At 40.0% G+C, this 27,152-nt stretch overlaps 1 protein-coding gene across 1 annotated transcript in view; it reads left to right on the plus strand.

Moving 5' to 3' along the window:
• Window positions 1–13,201: 13,201 nt before the first annotated feature.
• The window catches only part of ACSM1 (acyl-CoA synthetase medium chain family member 1), a 57,098-nt gene continuing 43,147 nt past the window's right edge, over window positions 13,202–27,152 (plus strand). The window contains exons 1-4 of the mRNA XM_023225057.1: window positions 13,202–13,354; window positions 13,568–13,810; window positions 17,096–17,306; window positions 20,224–20,431. Of these exons, the coding sequence (XP_023080825.1) occupies window positions 13,619–13,810; window positions 17,096–17,306; window positions 20,224–20,431 (611 nt within the window). The 5' untranslated portion in view covers window positions 13,202–13,354; window positions 13,568–13,618. The remainder of the gene's footprint in view (window positions 13,355–13,567; window positions 13,811–17,095; window positions 17,307–20,223; window positions 20,432–27,152) is intronic.

Genomic DNA, 27,152 nt, shown 5'->3' on the forward strand with positions numbered 1-27,152 from the left:
CATAGATAAGAGGTAGGAAACTTAAAAGTTACTGACAGTGGGAGGCTTAGGCACCGCCCAGGTGAGTGTGAATGTTTCTGCCAGCTATGCGTCCCCATTTCATGGGTGAAGGTCACACTTGCCCCCATGGTCGGCACCTTCACAGGTCACTGGACTCAGGGATATAGGGTCAGAAGAAAGAAAAGAATGCCTTCTCTTCCCTCCTTTATGTACCCTGGGTGTTTCCTAGAAAGAGAAAGGAATAAAGGGATGCCTTTTTCCCCTCTTTCCAGACGGGTAACCAATCATCTTCAGCCTGCACTGCACTCCTCATGAGTGTATCCTAAATCACTGGAACTCCTTTGGCCCTCAGACTCTGGAGAAAGGAAAAAAATGCTTTTTTTTTCTTCCTGTGTCCTCTCTTCACAGATGGGTAATCATGTCTCTGTACCACAGGACACTCCCCTTAGATACATCCTGGGAAGAGTTTAATTTCCTCAAATCTTAAACTGCTTGGCAATCTCTTGAGGAGGGACTGCTGTTCTTTGTCTGTTCCCCTGCACAGGACTCCATGGCTCAGGGGAAGGGAACCCAGAAGCCTGACATGCAGGCAAAAGGTAAAAGTTCCTACCAGTCACACTTCTGGCCTCTCTGTCTCTCTGTGCAAAGTGGTTGCAAGAATGGGAAAAATCGCTGTGTTCTCTGCCCCTCCATGAGTTCGAAAGTCAGAAGTAGTGGCCATTTGGCATGGCTAAGGTCAGGTAATAAGAGATTTAAAAGGACTTCTTAAAAAAGGAGAGCTATGGTTAAAAGTCAGCTTAATTAAAATGGATATCCAAGCTATAGGTATATTTAAAAGGACTTGATGTCTCTTGGTGGATCTTGTTTTTCTGGAAAAAAGGTTTTTTCTTCTCAGTTGACTGAATTATTTTCCCCCATTTTGTCTTGCCACTCTTACTGCACACATGAGAGGCCCCAAGATAACTTCTGATGGCCTGGGACTCCTTGGGAAAATGGAGGAGGCACCACTGACCCTGTTTTGGGAAAAACCTATTACCCTCACAGAACCCCAGGAATTAGAGGCAGATGGATCTCTCTCAAAATCTGTGCCTATTAGGCCTTAGAAACTGCATGTTTTCCTAGTCCTGTTTTTTGAAGGGCTCTGTGTCCCCACCAAAATCTCACTGTGAATTGTAATAATCCCCATGTGCCATGGGAGAAACCTGGTGGGGGGGTAACTGAATCATGGAAACGGGTTTTTCCTGTGCTGTTCTCACGATAGTGAATAAGTTTCACAAGATCTGATGGTTTGATAAAGGGAAGTTCCCCTGAAGATGCTCTCTCCTTCCTGCCACCATGACAGATGTCCCTAAGATGTCCCTTTGCTCTTCATCTTCTGCTATGATTGTGAGGCTTCCCCAGCCATGTGGAACTCTGAGTCCATTAAACCTCTTTCCTTCATAAATTTCCCATTGTCAGGTATGTCTTTATAGCAGCATGAAAACGGACTAATACAGTAAATTGATACCAGGTAGTGGGGCACTGCTTTAAAGATACCCAAAAAGGTCAAAGCAACTTTGGAACTGAGTAACACACAGAGGTTGGAACAGTTTGGAGGTCTCAGAAGACAGGAAAATATGGGAAAGTTTGGAACTTTCTAGAAACTTGGAAGCTCTGAAGACAGGAAGATGTGAGAAAGCTTGGAACTTCCTAGAGACTTAGTGAATGGCTTTGACCAAAATGCTGATAGTATTAACAATAAGGTCCAGGCTGAGGTGGTCTCAGATGTAGATGAGGAATTTCTTGGGAACTGGAGTGAAGGTCATTCTTGCTACCCAAAGAGACTGATGGCATTTTGCCCCTGCCCTAGAGATCTGTGGAACTTTGAACTTGAGAGAGATTATTTAGGGTATCTGGTGGAAGAAATTTCTAAGCAGCAAAGCATTCAAGAAGAAGGAGAGCACAAAAGTTTGAAAAATTTGCAGCCTGATGATGCAGTAGAAAAGAAAAACCCATTTTCTGGGAGGAAATCAGTTACTTTGCAGAAGTAAAGAGGAAGCAAATGCTAATCTCCAAGACACTGGGGAAAATGTCTCCAGGGCATGTCAGACACCTTAATGGCAGCCCCTTCCACCATAAGCCTGAAAGCCTAGGAGGAAAAAATGGTTTCCTTGGCCAGATCCAGGCACCACCTGCTATGTGCAGCCTCAAGATTTGGTGCCCTGTGTCCTAGTCACTCCAGCCATGGTTAAATGGGGCCAAGGTACAGCTCAGGTCATGCTTCAGAGGGTGCAAGCCTCAAGTCTTGGCAGCTACCACATGGTGTTGGTCCTGCAGGTGCACAGAGGTCAATAATTGAGGTTTGGAAAGCTCTGCCTAGATTTCAGAGGATGTATGGAGACATCTGGATGTACAGGAAGAAATCTGCTGCAGGGGTGGAGCCCTCATGGAGAACCTCTGCTAGGGCAGTGCAGAAGGGAAATGTGGGGTAAGAGCCCCCACACAGAGTTTCCACTGTGACACTGCCTAGTGGAGCTGTGAAAAGAGGATTACCATCCTCCAGAACCCAGAATGGTAGATCCACTGACAGCTTGCACCATGTGCCTGGAAAAAACACAGACACTTAATGCCAGGCCATGAAACCAGCTGGGATGTGGGTTGCATCCTGCAAAGCCACAAGGGTAGAGCTGCCCTAGGTTGTGGGAGCCCACCTTTTGCATCAGTGTGACCTGAATGAGAGACAAGGAGTCAAAGGAGATCATTTTGACTTGGTACTTTAAGATTTAATGACTGCCTTGTTGGATTTCAGACTTGCATGGGGCTTGTAGCCCCTTCATTTTGGCCAATTTGAAATGTGTGTATTTATGCAATGCCTGTACCTTCATTGTATCTAGGAAGTAACTAACTTGCTTTTGATTTTACAGGCTCATAGGTGGAAGGGGCTCACCTTGTCTCAGATGAGACTTTGGACTTGGATTTTTTTAGTTAATGCTGAAATGAATTAAGACTTTGGGCTGTTGGGAAGGCATGATAAGTTTTGAAATGTGAGGACATGAGATTTACATGCCCAGTGGTGGGAATATATAATATTATATACCCAGTACTGGGAATAGAACTATCATATGACAATTCTATTTTTAATTTTTTGAAAAACTCTCATAATGCTTTCCATACTGGCTTACTGATTTAAATTCCTACCAACAGTGTATTCTTATACACTTTAAGTTATCCCCTTTTCTCCACATCCTCTCCAATGCTTATTATTTCTCATCTTTTTGATAATAGCCATTCTAACAGGTGTGAGGTGATAGATAGCTCAGTGTAATTTTATTTACATTTCTCTGATGATTAGTGATTTTGAGCATTTTAAATATACCTGTTGGCCATCTGTTTGTCTTCTTTTGTAAAATGTCTATTCAGATCTTTTGCTCATATTACAATCAGATTAGTTGTTTTCTTACTATTGAGTTGTTTGAGTTCTTTATATATATTGGATATTAACTTCTCATCTGATGTATAGTTTGCAAATATATCCTCTAATTCCTTAGATTGCCTCTTTGTTCTGTTGATTGTTTTCATGGTTGTACAGAAACTTTTCAGTTTGATGTAATTTCATTCATCCATTTTTGCTTTTGCTTCCTGTGCTTCTGGTTTCATATTCAAGAAATCATTGCCCAGACCAAGGTGATGGAGATTTTCTCCTATGTTTTCTTCTAATACTTTTACAGCTTCAGATATCATGTTTATAATCCATTTTGAGTCTATTTTTGTATATGGTGTGAGATAAGATATCCAATCTAATTATTCAGCATGTGGATATCCAGCTTTCCTAGTACCATTTATTAAAGAGACTGTCCTTTCTTCATTACGTTATCTGAGGAAGTTTGCCAAAAATCAGTTGGCTGTAAATGCATGAGTTTATTTCTGGGCTCTATTCTATTGCATTAATGCATGTTTCTGTTTTTAAGACAATAATATGCTGTTTTAATTACTATAATTCTGTAGTATATTGTAATATACTGAAGTCAGGGAGTGTGGTGGCTCCAGCTTCGCTCCTTTTGTTCAAGGATATTTGGAGTATTTCAGATCTCTCATGGTTCCATATGAATTTTAGAATTTTTTTTCCTATTTTTGTGAAAAATATCATTGGAATTTTGACAAGGATTACATTGAGTCCATAGATCATGTTGAATAATATGGACACCTTAACAATATTAATTTTTTCAATCCATGAACACAGGATATCTTTCCATTTATTTGTGTCTTCTTCAATTTTTTCATCAGTGTTTTATAGTTTCCAGTGTACAGATATTTTACTTTCCTTAGTTAAATTTATTTCTAAGTGTTTTATTTTTTCACTATTATAAATGGAATTATTTTCTTGATTACTTTTTTAGATAGTTCATTGTTAATGTATAGAAACACTATTAATTTTTGTATGTTGGTTTTGTGTCCTGCAAAGTTACTGAATTTATTAGTTCTGTTTGCAGATGACAGGATCTTATATGTAGAAAAATTCTAAAGATTCTATTAAAAAATAATAATTGTACACTGCCAAAAGGTGTCATTGTTGTTGTTGTTTTTGAGATAGGCTTTTACTCTGTCACCCAGGCTGGAGTGCAGTGGCAGGATCTCGGCTCACTGCAACCTCCACCTCCTGGGTTCAAGCAATTCTCCTATCTCAGCCTCCCAAGTAGCTGGGATTACAGGCTTGTGCCATCACACCTGGCTAATTTTTGTATGTTTAGTTGAGTTGAGGTTTCACCATGTTGGCCAGCCTAGTCTCGAACTTCTGACCTCAAGTGATCCACCCGCCTTGGCCTCCCAAAGTGCTGGAACTACAGGCATGAGCCACCTTGCCCTGCAAGAAAAACTTTTATGCGTTGTTGTTTTTTTAAATTTCATTTAGTTGTTTAGGAGTGTTTTCTTGCATCTCATTGACCTTCTTTAAAATAATTATTTTGAATGTTTTTCACACAGTTCATAGATATCCAATTTTTTGTGGTAGGTTGCTAGGGCTTTGTTAATTTTTTTGGTGGTTTCATGTTTGTCTGATTTCTTGTTATTCATGTAACCTTTGCATCTGTGCATTTGAAAGAGCAAATGCTTCTTCCAGGCCTTAGAAACTGGTTTTGGCTGATTTGTGTTCTGTTAGATTCCCAGGCAGATGAGTTTGCCTATGGGATTGTAGCCAAATGCTTTTGGAGCCAGGTAACATGACTGCTGCTGGGTCCACATGGAGTCCACAGTTGGTGAGCCTACTACCAGGGACTCTAGCAGGCATGGATCCTGTCTGGGCCCAGGGTGGTCTCTACTGTCTCCAGGACCTCAGTCCAAAGGGCTGGTACTGGGCTGATGGTCTACTTCAAATGCACAGGAACAGGCCTGTTACCCAGTTTGTGAATGGATATGACTCCTCCAGGTCCCCAGGGGGGCTTTTGCTGAACCACTGGGTGAGACCTTGGACAGGCAGTACTGCTCCAGTCTGCAGCTGAGAGGGGCTGAAACCAAGTTTCAGGGCTGCTTCAAGGTCTACAACTGAGACTGAAATCTTCAGGCCTGTCTCTGGTGTCACTGATGGGCATGTCTCACAGTGGGTCCCTGGGCAGGCAGCCATGCTCTCGATCTCTAGCTAAGTGAAGTTGGAGCTGAGATTCAGGGCCTTTCAAGATCTGCTATGGGGACTGAGGTTGGCAGGTATGACCCTGGGGACTCACATGGGTTTGTCTCCCAGCTATTCCCTGATTGGGCAGAACTGCTCTTAGATCTCAGCTGAGGGAGCTTTGGGCTGAAATTCAGGGTCATTTCAGGATTTGCAATGCGACTGAAGTTGGCAAGGCTGTCCCAGTGGCACAGACGGGCAAGTCTCTCAGCAGTTCCATGTACAGGCAAAATTGCTCTTGGGCTGCTGCTAAGAGGGTTTGGAGGCAAGATTGAGGGCCCTTTCTGGTCTGCTTGGGGACTAAAATCTAAAATCCTGCCCTAGGGACTCATATGGACATGTCTTTCTCTGGGTCCTTATGCAAGCAGGATTGATTGCATACTGCAGCTGAGATAGGCTGGAGTTGAGTTAGAGGGTTGTTTCAAGGCCTCAGTTGAGGCCAAGTTCAGTGAGCCTGTTTCCTGATGTACTACTGTGCATGGCTCCCTCCTGTCAGACCCCTACGCAGATGGTTTTGGTAGCAGGATCAAGTCCAAATAGGGCTTTCACCAAACATGAGGCAGATGGAGCCATTTCCAAATCCAGAGTTAGGACCACAGTCAATGAGTTTGTCACCCATGTGTGGGTCTACCCTCTCAAAACAACTCTTGTAGGTCTCGGACTCCACTGGGGTTTTACAAATCCTGCCTAAATCCTCAGGTTCTCACAAAGGCACTTTTGCCTGTGAATGGATGAGCAATTACTGTTGCTATTGGGGAATGTGAGTGGGGAACTAACTACTCTGCCATCTTGCTGACATCACTTCCTAGCTTCCTTTGTTTCTGTGGAGAAGTCAGTGGTAATTTGAACAATTGTCCCACATGTGTAATGTATGATTTTCTTCTGTCTTCTTTCAAAATGTTATCTTCTTTTTGATTTTAAGAAGTTTGATTATGACATGCCTAAGTATTGTTCTTTTTTGTATTTCTCCCATTTTAGATTTTTCTAATATTCTTGGATCTGTAAATTTATATTTTTCACCAAGATCTGGAAAACTTTTGGTCATTATTTTGTTTAAATATTTTTTCTGTCTTTTTCTGGAACTCCATATATATATACACACACACATACACACACACACATTCATTGTTCCACGATTCACTGAGGCTCCACTTTTTATAAAAATATTTTTCTCTCTGTTCTTTAGATTGTTCATTTCTTTTGAACTAATTTCAAGTATGCTAAATTTCTTAGATCTCCAATATGCTATAAGATCCATTAAGTTCATTTTTAATTTAGAGTAATACATTCTTAAACAGTCTTAATTTTAAAATCATTTCTATTTGTCCACTAACTTTTTTATTGTTCATACTGAACGTATTTTTTTTTAGTCCTTGAGCATAATCATTACAGCTATAGCACTGTTATTGAAATCCTTCCCTACTAATTCCAACATCTGAGTCTTTAGTTTTCTCCATTGATGTTCTTTTTCTCTTGCAGATGAGTCATGTGTTCCTGTGTCTTTGTGTATCTAGTAATTTTAGATTTTATATTGAACATTGTCATTAATATACTGTAGAGATTCTGGATTTTGTTTTGTTTATTCATTTCTTTTGGCAGGTGGTTAACTTGACTATACTCAAACTCCAAACTCTTTTCCCTCCATAGTGCCCAGCATCTGAAAATTCCATTCATTTCTGTTCGCCTGAGGCTGCATGGATTCTGTGTATTTCAGGGATCAACCATGGATTTGGGCGGAATTTATACACAAAATTTGAAGTTCCTCTTCTCTGACTCTCTCTTGAAATTTTTCCATTAAAAAAAAACTCACTCAATGCCATTTATTTATTCAAGGGTAGACTTTTCCTAATTTATTTTTGTGTTGCCTGATCTCTAATACATTCTGAAGTTGTTATTTATATTTTGTCCAGGGCTTATAGTTGGTACCTATCAAAAAACTATCAAAAAGTTGATCCTATGTAAAATACTACATAGTACATTTCACTTCAAGACACTTAAAGATCATGATACCTGAAACAAAAGCCCTACAATTATAATTCCAGTTGTAAATTATTTGATTTATCTGTGCCACCAATACTCATTGTGAGCATGTGAATTTTATCTTACCTAGAAAAATCAACTCCAAAATCATCCTCTTTTATGATAACTCATCTATACTTTTACGATAACTTGGCTTTAGTTGGCTATACTTTCATATTCTATACTTTTATACTCCAAAATCATCCTCTTTAATGAAGACATCCTGTTTTATAACTTGGCTATACTTTTATACTCTCCTACATTGTCTTAGGAACTCCTAATGTGTCTTCTATATGTGTCTTCTTTTTTTGTCCTTAATAAGACATTTTAAGAGTTCTCAGGACAATGTAGGAGAGCATTTTTTATTGGAATCAGTATTCAAGATTCAAGTTAAGCTTTATTCTGCCTCAGAGCATTTTCATTTCCTGGAATTCTGACGTGTTAACTCTAGAAATCAAAACAAAATATGATTTATAAGGGACTGTGTGTTCTTTTGAAACAGATTTATAAGAATAAAAACAACCCCATCATAAAGTAGGCAAAGAATATGAACAAACAGTTCTCAAAAGGAGACATTTATTCAGCCAACAAACATATGAAGAAAAAAGCTTATCATCACTGGTCATTAGATAAATGCAAATCAAAATCACACTGAGATACCATCTCACGTCAGTCAGAATGGTGATTATTAAAAAGTCAGGAAACATTTGGGAGGCCAAGGTGGGCACATCACGAGGTCAGGAGTTTGAGACTAGCCTGGCTAACATGGTGAAGCCCCATCTCTACTAAAGATACAAAAAATTAGCTGAGCAGGGTGGCACATGCCTGTAATCCCAGCTACTTGGGAAGCTGAGGCAGGAGAATCATTTGAACCTGGGAGGTGGAGGTTGCAGTGAGTCGAGATTGCACCATTGCACTCCAGCCTGGGCAACAGGGCAAGACTCTGTCTTACAAAAAAAGAAAAGTGAGGAAACAATAGATGCTGGCAAAGCTGTGGAGAAATGGGAACACTTTTACAACATTGGTGGGAGTGTAAATTAGTTCATTTATTGTGGAAGACAGTGTGGGGATTCCTCAAGGACCTAGAACCAGAAATACTATTTGACCCAGCAATCCCATTACTGGGTATATACCTAAAGAATTATAAATCTTTCTACTATAAAGATACATGCACATGTATGTTTTTTGCAGCACTATTTACAACAGCAAAGACTTGGAACCAACCCAAATACCCATGCATGATAGACTGGATGAAGAAAATGTGGCACATATACACCATGCAATACAATGCAACCATAAAAAAGAATGAGTTCATGTCCTTTGCAGGAACATGGATGAAGTTGGAAGCCATCATTGTCAGCAAACTAACACAAGAACAGAAAACCAAACACTGCATATTCTCACTGATAAGTGGGAGTTAAAAAATGAGAACACATGGACACAGGGAAGGGAACATCGTACACCAGTGCCTGTCAAGGGGTTGGGGGGAAGGGTAGGGAGAGCATTAGGACAAATACTTAATGCACGTCTGGCTTAAAACCTAGATGATGGGTTGATAGGTGCAGCAAGCCACCATGGCACATGTGTACCTATATAACAAGCCTGCACATTCTGCACATGTATCCCAGACTTAAAGTAAAATTTTTTTTAAAAAGATTCTAGTTGGGTCTATTTGGCTGTGAAGTTTCTTTTTAAAAAATTATAACAGCCACCCTTTGAAAAGCACTTGCTGTATGGTAGACATTGTCAAGTGTCTTCCGAACATTATTTCAAATCACTCCTTCCACAGTATGTAAGTCCATGCAAAACTCAATCTGAGATGAGTGGGGAAGTCATTGGTCAATTTATATGGCATGGTTGAACAAAAATAAAACCACACTGGAATTTTCTATTGTCATCAATTCCAGAGTGTGGAGAAGCATGGCAGAAGGATAGAGACAGCCTATAAGCAGGAAAAACTAGCTTAAATAAAATCAGGATTCAAGTCCTATTCCTGTCTTCTACAGTGTCTGTGACTTTGTACATGCTATATAATCTTTTCAGCTTTCTTTTTTTCATATATAAATTAGGACCTACCATTTATATTATTGAAGAAGTCAAAGGCTGAGATTCATCCTTGATTCTTTCTATTCATTCTCTATCAAAACCATCAACAAGTCCTCCTAAGGTTATCTTAAAGATCTATCCCACATCCGTCTGCTTACCTCCATCTCCAGTGCCATAACTTTTGTCTGAGCCACCATCATTACTTGTTTAGTCTATTGCAGTGCCTCCCAACTGGCATCCCCACATCCATTCTTGCCTCCTTAAAATATCTTCTCCACAGAATTGCCACAGCGGGCTTTCTAAATGCAAATCTGACCTCTTTTTCTGAATGTTTTACTTTCCTGTATTACTTTATTTCAAAATCAAGTCACCAAGAAAATGAGTCACTTAATAGGATCATGTCTCTTTCCTCTCATATCTTCACAAGATTCCCATGCACTCACTGATTGCACTTAGAATAGAATCCAAACTCCTTATTATGCCCATAAAGATTCTTACTGGCGTGTGTCCTGTTTGTGTCTCTGATCTCACACTTTATCACACTTCTCCTCACTCAGTAATCTGCCATTCCAGCCCCCCACCTATGCCTTGAAAATGTCAGCCTCAGGCTTTGCACTTCCTGTGCCTTTTACCTGGAGTTCTTTTTCCCTAGCTGGCTGCTTCTCCTTCTTCAGGTCTCAAAATGTCACCTCTTAAGGGAGAACATCCTTAGCCACCTCCCCACACTTGCTCCATCATATTGCCCTGTTCTGTTTTCTTTTTGGCAGTATCACCATTTGAAATCCTCTTGCTTAATTAATTGACTTTTTGCTTATTGGTTTTTGCCTTTCTATCATAGGCATGTAAATGTCTTGACAGCCCCAACCTTGTCTTATATGTTCAAAGCATATCTAGAAGATGTTCCTTAAATATCCGCTGAATGAATGAATGTATTATAGGTTTTCTATAATAACCAGAGGATAGCAAGTGCAAAAAGCTGAAGTTGGTAGGATATTTAGCTACATGAAGTCACTCAGAGAACAAGGCTGATAGAGACTTTGCCATTTTATGATGTCACTGTCTCCATATATGGTTTCCAGGAGCATTGAATAGGGAAAGAGAGTACAGAAAACTCATACTTGCTCTTAAATAAATGCCCTAGACCAGAAGTGACTTGTATCACCTCCACATGGAGTTTATTGTTTAGAACTAGAGTTTAATGGCCTCACTCTAGCTTTAAGAGAGGTTGGGAAATGAAAGAGGAGCATGCATAGAATGTTTGGAGAGTTCTCCTTTGTCTGCTGTATACCGCTTGCTAAAGATGAGAAAATTGAGGAAAAGAGGGATAAGAAATCTGCTCAATGACACAGAGCTGGTAACTGGTAAAAGCTGGACTCAAGCCCAGGCTGCCTGGTGCCACAGCCTGTCTTCTTGTCCATACCCTCATGTTGCAGTTCCACAGGGGAGACCTACTGAGATGCAGACAGTGTGTCAAGGGCTTTTCCTCCTGTCTCCATTCTTTTCTGAAAAGTGACTGCTCCTTTTGCTTCAGTAACAGAGGTTTTTTGTTTGTTTGTTTGTTTTTTGTTTTTGTTTTTGTTCCAGTACTTTGATGCTTTGGGTGTTTAAAGTTTAGCTTACCACAGCCAGTCAACTAGCCCTGCCTTCTCACCTCTCCAGTGACTGGCCACAGAAAGCTAAACATTAAACACCTGAAGTATCATAGCTTGCCACACGGTCCTGTCAGGGATGTCCTGGGTGTCTCCAGAAATCTTTAGCCATGACTTTGATCAGAAATAATTTCTTCCCAGATTCAATGAAAATACTGGAGATCCCTCATTCTCCAACAATACCCCAAAAATGGCTCCAGTAGAAAAGTCATAGTACAAGCCGCTACCTATTATTACCTCGGTTTATCTAGTGCAATATCACTATCAACCCTCCATCTAAATGCCTGCTCCAGGTGCTTTACAGACTTGGTGTCACATAATCCTTTCAATGATCCTATGCAACAAATCTTATTGACAAATCCCACTTCATTTTACAAATGACAAGACCAAACTTTGAAAGGAAAATGGTTCACCCAAGAGCTTTCTTGTAAGTGCCTGAGGTTGGACTTCAACTCAAGACTTTGGGATTCCAAAGACCCTGCATTTTACCAGGATACCAAATTGTTCCTCTGAGAATCCCAAGTGAACAAAACGAGCTAACATCAATTATGCCCAGCACTGTGTGCTACATGCTTTTTATAAATTATTTCATCTAGTTCTTTTCATCTAGTTCAAACAAACGAAGAAGTAAAGAAAACACCCTGGAGGTAGGTATTGTTGTTACCATTCCTATTTTACAAATAAGGTAGGTGCCGGGTGCTGTGACTCATGCTTGTAATCCCAGCACTTTGGGAGGCTGAGGGGGGCAGATCACCTGAGGTCAAGAGTTTGAGACCACCCTGGCCAACATGATTTTGAAGGCACAGCTGATTGATTTTGGTGGGGATTTATCTTCCCAGCTGAAGAACCACATGGCAGAAAGAGAGAGAGAAACTGTCCTTCACCTCTGTCTCACCTGGTACTGTTTAGGACACAGCTGAGCTAGGTTTCTATTTTTAATAGAAACCCAGTCTCTACTAAAAATACAAAAATTAACTGGGTGTGGTAGCAGGCACCTATAATCCCAGCTACTTGGGAGGCTGAGGCAACAGAATCACTTAAAACCAGGAGGCGGAGGTTGCAGTGAGCCAAGACCATGCCATTGCACTCCAGCCTGAGTGACAACAATAGATTCCGTCTCAAAAGCAACCAAAAACCAATTAAGGAAGGTGAGGACAAGAGCAAGGAGGTCCACAAAGATCACATGGAGGTTAAGTGGCAGACCTAAGCTCAAACTCAGACCTTTCTGTCTCAGACCTCCAGAGCCCAGGCTCTTATCTATTAGGCTACGCTGCCTCTCAGCTGTCATTTAAGGGAGACTATGGGGATGTAGGGCTGAGAAGGGGGAGCAGGTTAGCCATAGAGAACTAGTGAAAATGCACCATAGGACCTGGTTCATTCACACCCCTAGCCATGCCACAGGAATTGGAGGTGACTTCGTATACATGGTTTGTTTTTCTTTTTTGTTTCTTTTTTTTCTTTTTTTTGAGGTGGAGTCTCATTCTGTCGCCCAGGCTGGAGTACAGTGGCATGATCTTAGCTCACTGCAAGCTCCACCTCCCGGGTTCACACCATTCTCCCACCTCAGCCTCCAGAGTAGCTGGGACTACAGGCGCCCGCCAACCACGCCTGGTTAATTTTTTGTATTTTTAGTAGAGGCGGGGTTTCACCATGTTAGCCAGGATGGCCCGCCTCGGCCTCACAAAGTGCTGGGATTACAGGTGTGAGCCACCGCTCCTGGCCCACATGGTTTGCTTTTCTAACTGATTATCTCTCTGTGGAGGCCTGTAATTATTTCTGTAATATTTTACTGAGCATCTCCTCCCCCTACTGAATTACCCAATTCCTGACAAGTTCTCTGTTCAAGGTCCCACTCCGCTGTGGCCAGAAGCCAAGTTCTGCTGGGTGCACATTCCTGTGGATCACCTGATCAGAGAGAACTGAACCTACAAAAGAGAGCTCAACCTCCTTTTCCATACCTACCCAGGACCTAGCTCAGCTGTGTCCTAAACAGTACCAGGTAAGACAGAGGTGAAGGACAGCTTCTCTCTCTCTTTCTGCCATGTGGTTCCTCAGCTGGGAAGATAAATCCCCACCAAAATCAATCAGTTGCCTTCCAAATTCTGGTGACCTGAAGCAAAGCTATAATTCTAGCAATTAACCAAAAACATGCATCCGTTTCAGGGAGAAAATTTTGGATACACAACCAATCTATTAGCTATCTCTTCCCAAGGCAGGTGGTGACTTGAGAACTCTGTGCCCGGTTTCTGAGGACTGTTTCACCATGCAGTGGCTGATGAGGTTCCGGATCCTCTGGGGCATCCACAAATCCTTCCACAACATCCACCCTGCCCCTTCGCAGCTGTGCTGCCGGTCTTTATCAGAAGTTGGAGCCCCAAGATGGAATGACTATGAAGTACCGGAGGAATTTAATTTTGCAAGCTGTGTTCTGGACTACTGGGCTCAGATGGAGAAGGTAAGAGGACTGCCGTGATGGTGATACAAGAACAAGGGTGGCCTCACTTTCCTTATCTTGCTCCTGCTAGGTTGAAAGGTACAGAAGCAAAATTGCTTCTGCCTCAAATTATCAGTACTGTGGAAGAAGCTTATACTTCAAGTTTCTATTCCCAGCATGGCCATTTCCTTACTTCACTGAGCCTCAGTGGTTTCATCTATGAAATGGGGAATTAACTCCTTTAAAAACAAAAAAATAGGTAAATGTATCTTTTGTTCAATCAGGGTATTAAAATTGTGACCTATTGTGGGATCTGGCCAGCAGCCCGCAATGCAGCGGGGCTGTCTCTTTGTTCCCAGGTGGATCAGCAGGTTGAGAAATAATAGATAAGTGAAATCTTTCACTATCACAAGATAGTGAAAGCTGGGTCCAGGGGGGTCACCACCTTCTGGTCCCACGGTGCCAACAATGCACTGGATATGCCAGCATTTATTATTAAGTTTAGTGAGAGCAGGGGTAGGTTAGTGAGGGATTTAGGGTCATTTGATTATGAGGTGAGATGGTCACATGGGGATGAAGTAATTCTTTAACATAATATCTGTATGCAGAAGTACAGTGTATAGAGAAAAGAATTTACAATATAGTGTGTGCATCAGTAATTTCTAACAGAGCCTTAAAACAGGAACAGCAGTAACAGTTACAGCAAAAGTTGGTTACAAACAATTCATAGGAACAGGATGTGAAGTTAGACCAGAAATTCTCAGAAGGGAGCATGCCTTAACCCTAAAGAGGCCTAGAAGAGCCGTGGCAAGATGAGGGCATTTATAGCCCTATCTTCCATATGGACAGGCGCCCCCCATGCATCCATTTATAGGCTCTCCACAAGGGTCACATTCCATTCCCAGAGCTATGAACATCTGCTTTTCTGGGATAGGAATCTTGGTGACGTGAAACCTCCCTGACTGCACGTCCATTCATAGGCTCTCTGCAGGGGGAAGCACATCACGCGCTGTTGGCTCATTCTGGCAGGTCCAACCTGGCATTGTCTTTACACAATCCTGCATGCAATTTTGTATTTAAAATAATCAGGAGCATTTCATCTTTTATTCCATAGCAATAGTTTCAAGGGGTCTCCCTATAGTGACCAAGTGCAAAGTTCTGATCACAAGGTCAGCAAATTCATATTAGTCTGAGTTCTCATCTTCAGTGAATGGGACAGTGTGTCTTAACTGGTATTCATGTCATCAAACTTGGGCTTGACGTGAGACTGCACCCAGAGGAGGGGATAGACCACCTGAATGTGCATATGAGTGTCTGACACATTTACCTATATTAGGCCATCCATCTTCCCATGAGGGTGGCAAGTCTAATTAGATTCCTCTTTGTCAACTACCTACTTGACTGTGGCTTTAAGGTATGTCAAGAAAAACCAAGCTCTGTGTCTTCCAGAGGCTTTGTGTTTCTGCAGAAAACCCCAAGTGCTTGGTTTGTCTTCTCACAGGACACAGACCAAGAGAGAAGCCGTAGTGACATAATGAGTCAGGGTAGACAATGGATGGTGTTTCCAGCTACTAACTCCCAGATGCCAATATGGTAGTATAAAAAGTCACCCAGCACTGTCTTTGAACCAAAGAGAGAATCCCCCTGAAATGGAATTGGAGAGTTTATAAAATTTTTAAGTGTTCCATGAACATGTGTTCATGTATTACTATCCAAAGCCTATATGTCTTTATGACATCTTCCTCCCCACTCCCTTCTTTTTCTTTCTCTGAATTTGCATAGTAACCTCAAGAAAAATAAAACCCTCAGTTACAGAGAGCATTTTTATGTGCCTTGACAATCACCTTGCATTTAATCATCTGATTCGATGAATACTGTTATTGTCTCTATTTCCCTGATGAAGAAACTGAAGATCAAAGGATGTAACTAACATGCTGAAATCACATGTCTAATAACTGGAACAACAGGGTTTGGGTCCAGGCTGTCTGATTTCACAATCTCTTATTTAACCTAGTCTCACAGTCTAATGATGCCAAAATATCTCTGCCTTAAGAGTATAAATTGATTTTTTTCATTGCCCAGACTGGAAATCTGGTTGAGAATTTTTGAAACATGACATGGGTTGGAGAGGAAGGAGGTAAAAGGAGGAGGTGAATATTACTATATAAATTTGAATAATATGAACACAATTTTGCTTTTTAAAATTAATATTATACTATAAGCATTTTATTGTAGAAACAATTCTAAAAGTTTTTCATTGATTTTATCATATTCAATCCCATAGAAGTAGCTTAATTTTTGCAGACAGCATGTAGTTGGATTTTTTTTTTTTTTAATCCATTCTGTCTTCTGGTTGGGGAGTTTAGTCTACTTACATTTAAAGTAATTACTGATAGACAAGGATTTACTGTTGCCATTTTGTTAATTGTTTTCTTGATGTCTCATAGCTTTTTTGTCTCTCATTTCCTCTCTTACTGATATCCTTTGTGTTTAGTTGAGTTTTTGTAGTGATACACTTTGATTTTCTTCTCATTTCCTTTTGTGTATATTCAATAAATATTTGCTTTGTGGTTACCATGGGAATTAAATATGATATCTTGTAGTTCTAGCAATCTATTTAATACTGATAACAACTTAAATTTAATCACATACAAACACCCTACTCCTGTGACATTATAAGGCCAATAATGAAAATTAAATGTAAAAATCCTTCTCCTTTACAGTTCTATCTCAGCCAGCCCCCACACACACTTTATGTTATTGATGTCATCAATAACATTTTTGTATATTGCTTAAGTAACATTTATTTAATATGTATTATAAATGTATGTTAATAAATTAACATATTTATAATTATTTTATGATTTATTTTTTAAATACTATAACAGATAACAAGTGGAGTTATAAACCAAACTTACAATAATGTTGATTTTTATATTTGTTCATGAATTTATATTTACAAGAGAACTTTATATTTTCATATTTGAGTTCCTCTTCAACATCCTTTTATTTCACCTTGAGGACTTCCTTTAGCATTTCTTGTAGGGCAAGTCTAGTGATAGTGAACTTTGACTTTTGTTTATCTGGGAGTACCCTACTTTCCCCCTCACTTTTGAAGAACAGTCTTTCTGGATGTAAAATTCTTGGTTGGCTTTTTTTTTCTTTAAGCACTTTAAATGTTTTAAAATGGGATCTCAGTCCTTAAGCTGTGTTCACATCAGAACGTGACTATGGCTGTGGATTAGTTTAATAAGTGCTCCTTTTCTTTGAAGTAGAAAATAACACATAATGTATGGTCTTGACCAGGAGGGCAAGAGAGGTCCAAATCCAGCCTTTTGGTGGGTGAATGGCCAAGGGGATGAAGTAAAGTGGAGCTACAGAGAGGTTGCAGACCTAACCCGCCGCACAGCCAACATCTTCACACAGACCTGTGGCCTGCAACAGGGAGACCTTCTGGCCTTGATTCTGCCTCGAGTGCCTGAGTGGTGGCTGGTGGCTGTGGGCTGCATGCGAACAGGTCAGTGATGCAAGAGGGACCTGGTGGACCTCAGGGCTGTTCAAGAGCCAATGTTTCCTGAGATATTAGGTACTGTGCACCCAGCCTGGCACTGACACAGCTTTGAAGCCCTAGCCCCAGTTTCTGTGCTGGGACCACAAAACAAGGCTTCCTGCCCTCTGGGAATTAACAGTTTAGTTGGAGACAAAACAGTTTCTCTTCTCTGTACCTCCTTTCTTCTTCACAGTCTTTGTCTTTCTCATACTCCCTCACAAACTCTCTTATTCTTTCTTATTCTCTCCCTCACACTCTTACATTCATACACTCTCAAGTGCAGTGCCAAACTTTCTCTCATACACACACACACAAACACACATACACTTTCTCTTGCACAGTCTCAGGTACTCTTACCTTTTTAAAGATTCATTGTTTGTTAACATTTTTCCCATATTTGAGCACTCTCTCCCTCTTTCTTTCTCTCCCTTTCTCACTGAATTATTTAAGAATCATTTGTGAGCATTGTGACACCTATGAACACCAGGTAAACACTCATAAACACAAAAGCAGTCATCTGATAAGATCCGGAATATTCCACAGCCTTTTCTGCATGACAGTGACATTTTTGAAGAATACAAGTTATATTATAGAATATATCTCCAAATTTGTATTTCTGACTCCTTCTTCGTGATTATATTCAGATTAGACATGCTCGGCAGGAGAATTACAAGGACAAAGTTGTGTTTTCCTCCGTGCGTCACATCAGGGGGTATATTCTGAAGTCAGTTTGTTCCCTTTTCATTTATACTGTTTCATCACTTGAGTAAGGTGGTTTTCACAGAAAACCTTTATCCTTTACAAAGGCACAATTTTTCCTTGTACTTAATAAATAATTCATGGTGTGGTGTGATCCTTAAGCGATTGTGTGAATATTCCTGTTTCCTAACAGTCTTCCACATTATGGTTTGGTTATCTAGTGATGATTCTTTACTGAATTGAATATTACCATATTGGTTTTACCTGGAAATTTTCTATTTCTGTCAGTTTCTCTACATTTATTAGTTAGAATTCTTATGTAGCGATTTCCCTTCCCCTTTTAATGACCTATTTTTTATCTATATAAATTAGAGTCAGTGACTCATAGATTCTTTCTTGAATCACTTATCTCATTTTATCGTGTGTACAGCACTCTGCCACACTCTTGATCATATTTTCTCTCTCTCCATCTCATATTCTCTCACAAATAAAATAGGTGATTCATTCAGCCAGATCATGTGAAATTAAGAAGTAATAAAACTGGTGGAAGGAGTCTAGAGATGAAAAGCCATGTCATCTGTGGACCTGTAAAATGGTCCATGGGAAATCTAAGACTTGGCCAGGGGTGGTGCCTTAGGCCTATAATCCCAGCACTTTGGGAGGCCAAGGTGGGCAGATCACGAGGTCAGCAGATCAAGACCATCCTGGCCAACATTGTGAAACCCCATGTCTACTAAAATCCAAAAAAAAAAATTAGCCGGGAGTGGTGGCAAGACTCCATCAAAAATAAAATAAAATAAAATAAAATACTTGAGCTGAGCCCTCCGGGATAAGAAAAATTAAAGAGGATTAGAAACAAAAGAAGGGCATTCCAAGCACGGGGTGAGGAGTGGCCATTTTGAAATAGAAAATAAGTTGTGGGAGAGAAAGATGGAAAGAAAGCAGCATCTTCAAAGTCAGGATGAGAAGTGTGGTGTTTTCCTGGAGAGAGGGCACAGGTGTTAGTGCAGAGGAGAAATGCAGAGAGGCCAGGCATGGTGGCTCACACCTGTAATCCAGCACTTTGAGAGGCTAAAGCAGACAGATCACTTGTGGTCAGGAGTTCGAGACCAGCCTGGCCAACCTGGTGAAACCCCATCTCTACTAAAAATAAAAATTAAAAAAATTAGCTGGGTGTGGTGGTGGACACCTATAATCCCAGCCACTGGAGAGGCTGAGACAGGAGAATTGCTTGAACCCAGGAGGCTGAGGTTGCAGTGAGCTGAGATTGCACCACTGCACTCCAGCCTGAGTGACAGAGGAAGACTCCATCGAGAGAAAACAAAAAGAAAGAAAGAAAGAAAAAGAAAAAAAGGAAGAAAGGAAAAAAGAAAGAAAGAAAGAGAGAAAGAAAGAGAAAGAAAGAAAGAGAAAAAGAAAGAGAAAGAAAGAAAGAGAAAAAGAAAGAAAGAGAGAGAGAAAGAAAGAAAAAGAAAGAAAGAAAGAAAGAAAGAAAGAAAGAAAGAAAGAAAGAAAGAAAGAAAGAAAGAAAGAGGAAGAAAAATTTAGAGGGGAAAAAAAGTCAATGTTTATGGAACTAAGCAAGTAATAATATAGAAGATGGGTAGCAGAAAGATTCAAAACTGCTAGAGGGGTGAGAATCCAAAAGGAAAACACAAAGACTTGAGCTCACTGTTGGCGATGTACATAGAAGGGAACACAAAAAAATTCAAAGGACAATGTGGTGAAATGCAGAATGAAGGAAAGAGGGGACATTCAAGATGACATCCAAGGAATGACAGAAAGGGGAATAAGAAGGGAAAGATTGGGGAGAGATGCAGCTATTCTTAATGTCAGAGACATTGTCCTGTTTACATCTATGCTTCCAGATCCTGTGTAAACATGTGTAAAGCAGTGTCCACCCATTTTTTGGCTAGATCCATTTACAGTAGAAAAGGTTAGGACAGGACTTTCAAATTTTAATGTGCAAAAGAATCACTTGGAAAACTTGTTAAGATACAGATTCTAATTCTGTAGGTTTGAAACAGGGTTAGAGATTCTGCACCTGGATACTGCTGCTGCTGTTGTTCTGTGGTCCATACTTTGCATAACAAGAGGTTAGGGGATTTCAATGCAGACAAGCCAAGCCTAAAGTCCATGGTTGTGAAAAAGAAACCAAAACAATCAGTTCGTTTCTTATCCCCAGGGATCATTTTCATGCCTGCGACCATCATGTTGAAGGCCAAAGACATTCTCTATCGACTACAAATGTCTAAAGCCAAGGGCATTGTGACCACAGATACCATTGCCTCAGATGTGGACTCCATGGCTTCTGAGTGCCCTTCTCTGAAAACCAAGCTCCTAGTATCTGATCACAGCCGTGAAGGGTGGCTGGACTTCCGATCGCTGATTAAGTGAGTTTCCAGTCTGATGAATATGGTCTCTGAGTACAGGTGTTGTGGGATAATTTAGGAATCAGAGAGACTGATGGATTGAGGAGGATATATTCATTTAGGTGCACCGGCCCAGTCAGATTAACATCCAAAGGACTGAGCCCCGAACGAAGAGTCAGGTTACCTTTTAAGCATTTAGTGGGGTCAGGGGGAGATCTGTGCAGGAGGAAGCATATTACAGAAGCAAGAATCAAAGACAGTTATTCAATTGAGACATGCATTACCTCATTTCTTACTTTTCAAGGAAAAACATGTTTTACAACTTGAGTTTATATGTCTAGTGACCTTACAGCTGCACAGCTAGAGAAAGAGGGTCTTCACAATGCCTGGGAAAGGGAGAGATAAGGCTCACTAGCTACAGACAGAAAAACAGGCAGTTAATTTTTAAAGGACTCCACCTCTTTCTCTTCCTCAGGGGGAATTGGGTTTTCTTACATACAACTGAGTTTTTGCTTACACATTCTTTAATTTCTTTTAATTCCTATTCCATTTCCACCCTTTGGTGCTTTTTATAACAAAGGTGTTAATAGAAAGCACCACTATTTGCCACCTCTTTGCTGAGCTGAGCTTCTACTGGCAGTGGCTGATATTTGGTTAATGCCATCAACTGTGCAGTAGTGTGTTGAGTTATTACTGCCTCTATAGTTGATCGAATGCCCCTAATAAACAGGGGTAAAAGACAAGGGAGAATGAGGCAGATGCCAAGAATAAACAAAAACCCACCAATGAGGGTTTTGAATCCTCCAAAGGTTGGGAACCATCTTCCAAACAAAGAATCCAGGGACCATCTGGACCAACTCAGAACTGGACCATGGGCCAACTTGTTCATTCTAGCTCTGATTTCCATGACAGCCCGGCCATTATTATCAAATTCTAGGCAACAGTTGGTTAAATTAAATTTTCCACATACTCCTCCTTCTGAGACTAAGCAATAATCTAAAGTCAATCTATTTTGATATATAGCATTTCTCATTTGTGTTGCTTGTATTGCCAGTAAATCTAGTGCCCTTGATGTTTCATTGGTTATAATTTCAAGGACTGTCTGCAATCTTATGATGCAGTTGAGCATATAGATTGGGGTGTGGTACCCTCGTGACCCATCTTGCACCCAGTTAGCTGGCCTATAATATTTAATGATTCTTTCAGGAGACCATTCATTATCTTTCCAGTCTCCTATGTCCACATCTTTTTTGCCATTTGTGTCTATTTTTGTGATTATGCTCTTTTAGTTCTTCTTTTATTTTCTTCATTGACTAGATACCCTAAGAGTTCCCCTTGCTTTAGAGGAATTAGAAAGAAAGATGGCTTGATTGTTCCTACACACATGCCCCTGTCCATTTAGCTGGCAGTTGCCCATACGCCCATGCTCCACAGAACCAATATAGGCCAGAGGGTGCTTTCCAAGCGTTTGGAGCCTGTAGCTGATGCCAAGTGTTGATTAAGGTAGCGAATCGAGAGAAAGGATTTGGATCTGGTAAGCAGGAGTCATTCTGGGCATTTCTCCATAGAGTTTTGTTTTTAGCCTCATCATGATACTGTTGCCCTAGGCAGGTTGTTTCTCCTACTGCCTCTGTGAAAGCCTTTCCCCATTGGGCAATACAGTACTTTCCAATTTTGGAGGTTTTAAACAACCAAACACTGGCTGAGGCTGTTGGTTCACTGGCAGGGTTAGGTGAAGTGAAATTATCTTGTGGCATTAATTCCTTTGACTTCCCATGGCCACTGCTTCCCCATATTAGTTCCTCCACATACCTAGCATGAGGAAATTCCTAAGCTGCCTGCTATGTTTTCAGCTAGTTGAGCAAATAAGTTTTGGTTGGTGGGGGAAGCTCAGGCACTGACTGATCCAAATGCTTATAGAATGACTTATAGACCTGGAATTGTGGGGTTGGATGCATTTGAGTCCTTCTAGTCTTTTTGACAAGTAGTATGTAGCAGGACGAGCCACAGACAAAACCTCTCAGACACCGAGTTGTAGAAGGAAGGGCTCTATTCAGCTGGGAGCATCATCAAGCTACTGCCTTAAAATCTGAGCTCCCTGAGTGCACAATTTCTGTCCCTTTTAAGGGCTCACAACACTAAAGATTTCACATGAAAAGGTCATGATTGATTTGAGCAAGCAGCGGGTACGTGACAGGGGCTACACGCACCTGCGGTCAGAGTGAAACAGACAGGACAGGGAGTTTCACAATGTTCTTCTATACAATGTCAGGAACATCGGTTTCTAAGTCATGAGCTGATTTTTAACTACTAGGTTTAGGCCAGGCAGACCTGGGCCTGGTTCCGGGCCTGGCGCTGGGCTGCCTGTCTTTGGTTTTACTTCATTGTTTTTTCTTAAAACAGATACTGAGTATAAAACAATATAAGACAATATGAGAGGGTCTCTCTCTTTCCTCATTCCTCCCGTTTGAGACTCTCACTTTTTATTAGTGGGAGTTCTCACTCTTATTTTTGCTGTTTATGTCTTTTTGTGCAATAGATTGATAGTGATTCATATAGTACACTTGTGCTGAAGCATTTTGGTGAACTAAGGTAGTGATGAAGTTTTTTATCATTTGAAGAAGTACAGGTAGCAAACAAGGGAGCAGTAAGTAGGTTTTTATTACAATTGTAACTTTTTTTATAAGAGTTTTAAATCCTTCTACTGCTAGGAACTAATTTTTAAACATGGCTTCAGGGTCGAATTTGTGCTACACTTGTACGGGCACGTGTGACTATGTCTTTACTTGCCTTTGATTATTTATGTGTAGACAGTAATTAGTAAGGTTAAATTTCTTATAGACCTCTCTTTCTGCTGCTAGCACGTAGTTGAGAGACAATCTATTTTGATAGATAGCATTTCTTATCTGAGTTTCTTGCCAGGCCAGAATAGTCAAGGCATGACCAGTTTTATTAGTGATGATTTTTAAAACAGCTTGCAACCGTATGATTCAGTTGAGCATGTAAATGGGGGTCCAGTATTCTCATGAGCTGTCTTGTGTCTAAGTGGCAGGCCTATAGTATTATATAATTTTTTAGGAGGTCATTTATCATTTTTTTAATTACCTATGGCTATGCTTCATTTTCCACAGGAAGCATAGACAGGGAAGCCCAGAAGTTCACCTGTTTTTATGGTCAGTAAGAAGAAAGATGGTTTAATAGTGCCAATAATACAACCACCTGTCTACTGGTCAGGCAGCTTAGCATAGGCTCTGTGTCTATATATCCAGTATAACCCGGTGGGGGCAGTCTAGTCCTGGTGGAATTCTGGGGTGGGACTGCTTTTGCGGTACTATTATACAGCTTTTGCCTAAGACAACTAAGCCGCCCTACAGGATGAGTGAATCCTTTTTCTTTTCTAGCTGTGCAATACTGTCTAATAATTGAGACTTTTAGAACCTAGAGATGATCAGGATGATTCTCTTGGGCCAGGAATTCATCAGGAACTGGGTCCATAGGCACGAATTCTCGGGCTTCTTATGGCCATTGATCTCTTATTACAGTTTTTTAATAAACATAACATGAAGTAACATTTAGAGATGGGCTACATGCTCGGCTAATTGCAAAAACAAATTTCTGTTTTTTCCTGGAGTCTCTGGTACTGGCACATTTAGTTTATCATAGAAAGTCTGCAATATTCAGTCTGGAGAGTGTCTTTGAATCTCTCTTTTTATCAGGATGCTTACGCTAGGATCTAGTCTTTTTTAATCAATGCTTTACACTACATTTTTTGTGTTTTTTTTTTTTTTAATTCCATTTTGGGTCTGAGTGTTTTGTGATTACTAATTTTAAAGGATTACAGCTCCCACTCATGCAGGAGGGGCTGACTTTTTCTTTTTGGAGCTAAACAGGATCTTTTTTTCATTTAATTTTTTTTCAAGTAGCCCAAATGACACAAGACCATTGTGTATTGACACATTTCACATAAATACGATTCTTGACAGACATACTTACTTTCTGCTGTGTAACTGTTTTTTCAATCTAGAGAACCGCATCCCATCCCATGCTGCTTACTATTAATAGTGGCACAGGTGTCAAATTTTAAGGTTACATTTTAGGGGACCCCTCTTTCTTCTGTTCTAGCTATTACTTTACTTGTGTCACTTAGAAAAGGACCAGAACTTAATTTTATTTTAAAAACTGTGATCATGGGAGGCTTAAAATGGGTCATAACATGCATCAGGTTGGTTATTTCCTGGGTTACATACTTTGGATAGAACAGCATTATACAAACAAGTTTCTTTTAGAGTCCTGGGACACTTATAACAACCGTAAAATAATAGGACTGTAGCAATCTTTTGTCTTACCTCAGTGACTTGAGGTATATACTGGGAACAGCCCTTAGTCTGAGGAAGGTCAGTTGAAATCTTTACTGTACAAGTCCAAATTTTAAGGAAAATGAGTCCCACGATGAGTTTCCTCATGCTTCGGCCATGGGTGGACCAGTCAGCTTCCAGGTGTGACTGGAGCAGGGCTTGTCGTCTTTTTCAGAGTCACTTTGCAGGGGTTAGCAAAGCTGTTCCCATCCACGTACAGCTCCCAGTCTACAGATGTTTAAGGTTGGTCTCAGAGGTTAGGCCCACTAGAATAAACTGAGTCCAATACTTTTACACAGTTATGTTTTACTGGGATCTTTGATACCAGGAGCAAGGTGGAAGGTTTAGGGTGTTGCAAACTTTAAAGGTTATGCGGGGATTTTTTACAGAGCAAGCTTTGGTATCTAGTTAGTCTAGCATTGATTAGCTAATGGTGTCCTTTGGTATTTATTAAAATCACCACAGCATGGGGAGACTTTATATTTAGGTTTTGCCTAAGAGTTAGCTTATCTGCTTCTTGTGCTAACAGGGCCATTGCTGCCAGGGCCCTTGGACATGGGGGCCAGGCTTTGGAAACCCCATCTAGTTGTTTTGAGATGGGCCACTGGCCTTGGCCAGGGCCCTACAGTCTGGGTTAAAACTCCAACTGCCATTTTTTTTTTTTTTTTTTTTTTTGACACATAGAGTGTAAAGAGTTTTATCAGGTCAGGTAGCCTCAGGGCTGGGACTGACATGAGTTTTTCTTTTTAACTTATGAGAAGTTCATTGCTGTTGGTTGTAATAGATGTAGTTTATTTAATTTATATTTTTATTGACTGTCACTTACCAAAATATTGATTTAAATCCTATAACTATTTGATCTTAAGCTTTAAATTGATCTGGTATTTCTTGTGGTTAATTTCAAGGTAAAATTGATCTGGTATTTCTCCAATTGCATCTAAATAGATGTCAGAGTTGAAAGACCTATAAGGGGCTTCTCTCACTTTACGATGTCTTATTATTATCATTATTATTATTATTATTATTATTATTATTATTATTATTATTATTTCTGATTGACAAAATGCCAGGGTGAAAGGGATAGCCAAATGGACTAAAGCACAAGTGCCACTCCAGTTATTCGGCAGAGTGTCCAGTAAAGGTCCACCACAATACCACCACACATCCACTCGGGGATGAACAAGGGCTGACTGATTGACAAGCTCTTGAAAATTCTTAAGCTCATCACATCTCTTCAGGTCTCCAAGGAATACTAAGTTTCCTCCTTGCCATGAGAGACACGAAGTGAACTTAGTGTTAGGGGATGGAAGCTGGACGGCCCTCGGGGGCTGACCCGCAGGGACTTCGGGATATAGCAGAAAGGGCTTGACATGACTTATTCTCCAGGATGTAGAATCCTGGAAAAGAGCTACCATGCAGCCCACCTGTGGTTGACTGGAGGGCCACCTTAGTGGAAGGGGGACAACTAGGGCCTCTGGCCTGCCATGTGCACAAGCATAACAATTACTTTTGTTTAACGTGTAGATGGAATATTTGATCCATTTCAACCAGGCATTTGCATCTTGGTATGCTGTCTTAATTGCCAAAGTTCGTTTTAAGTCTTTAACTTCTATGATCTTCTAGTAAAATGAATGTTTTCTTTGGCACCTATTTTTATTAGTTTTTAGACCAAACAAAAGCTAAACACTATTTTATATTTAATAATGCTGTTTGTATGACTTTTTTACCAGCTAAGCTAAATTTTACCTTTATATTAGTGTGTTATTAATTTTAATAAAACCTTGTAAACATATTTATCCGATTTTTCATGTTTGACCATAAGGTAAGATTTTATAGACTCTTTAATGTTTTATAATTTTTGTTAAAGAGTAGGCTGATGCTTTAAGAAAAACCTATTGTATCCCTTTAATGTCTAGTTTACAGAAAAACTGGATGATACCTTTTTAACTTTAGCTAATATGTTTACACACAGAATTTTCTTTACAATTAACGTTTTAAAACTTGCTTAAACTTTCAAAACAATAATTTTTTAACCTTTTAATGTAGGTAAAAATCTACATTCTTATACCTCCTTATAATCTTTTTACCAAAGGTACATTTTACTTTTCTTATACACCTTGCACATAAACTGTTTCTTCAGTAGTACTCAGGAGGCCTTATTACTTTTAAATTACATATAAATTACATGATATTTTTGGCATGAAGTTTTTTTATAACATTTTTTTCCTTTATGACTTTCGCAGACAGTATTTTTTTTTTGACATGTCTCAACTTTTTGACTTATTACGAACTTTTTTTTTTTTAAATAACCAGTTAATTTATTTCAGGACAAGAATTTACTATTTAACATTCTTTTTTTTTTTTTTTTTTTTTTTTTTTTTTTTTTT

The sequence above is a fragment of the Piliocolobus tephrosceles genome, chromosome 17 (assembly GCF_002776525.5).
Source record: "Piliocolobus tephrosceles isolate RC106 chromosome 17, ASM277652v3, whole genome shotgun sequence".
Lineage (NCBI taxonomy): Eukaryota > Metazoa > Chordata > Mammalia > Primates > Cercopithecidae > Piliocolobus > Piliocolobus tephrosceles.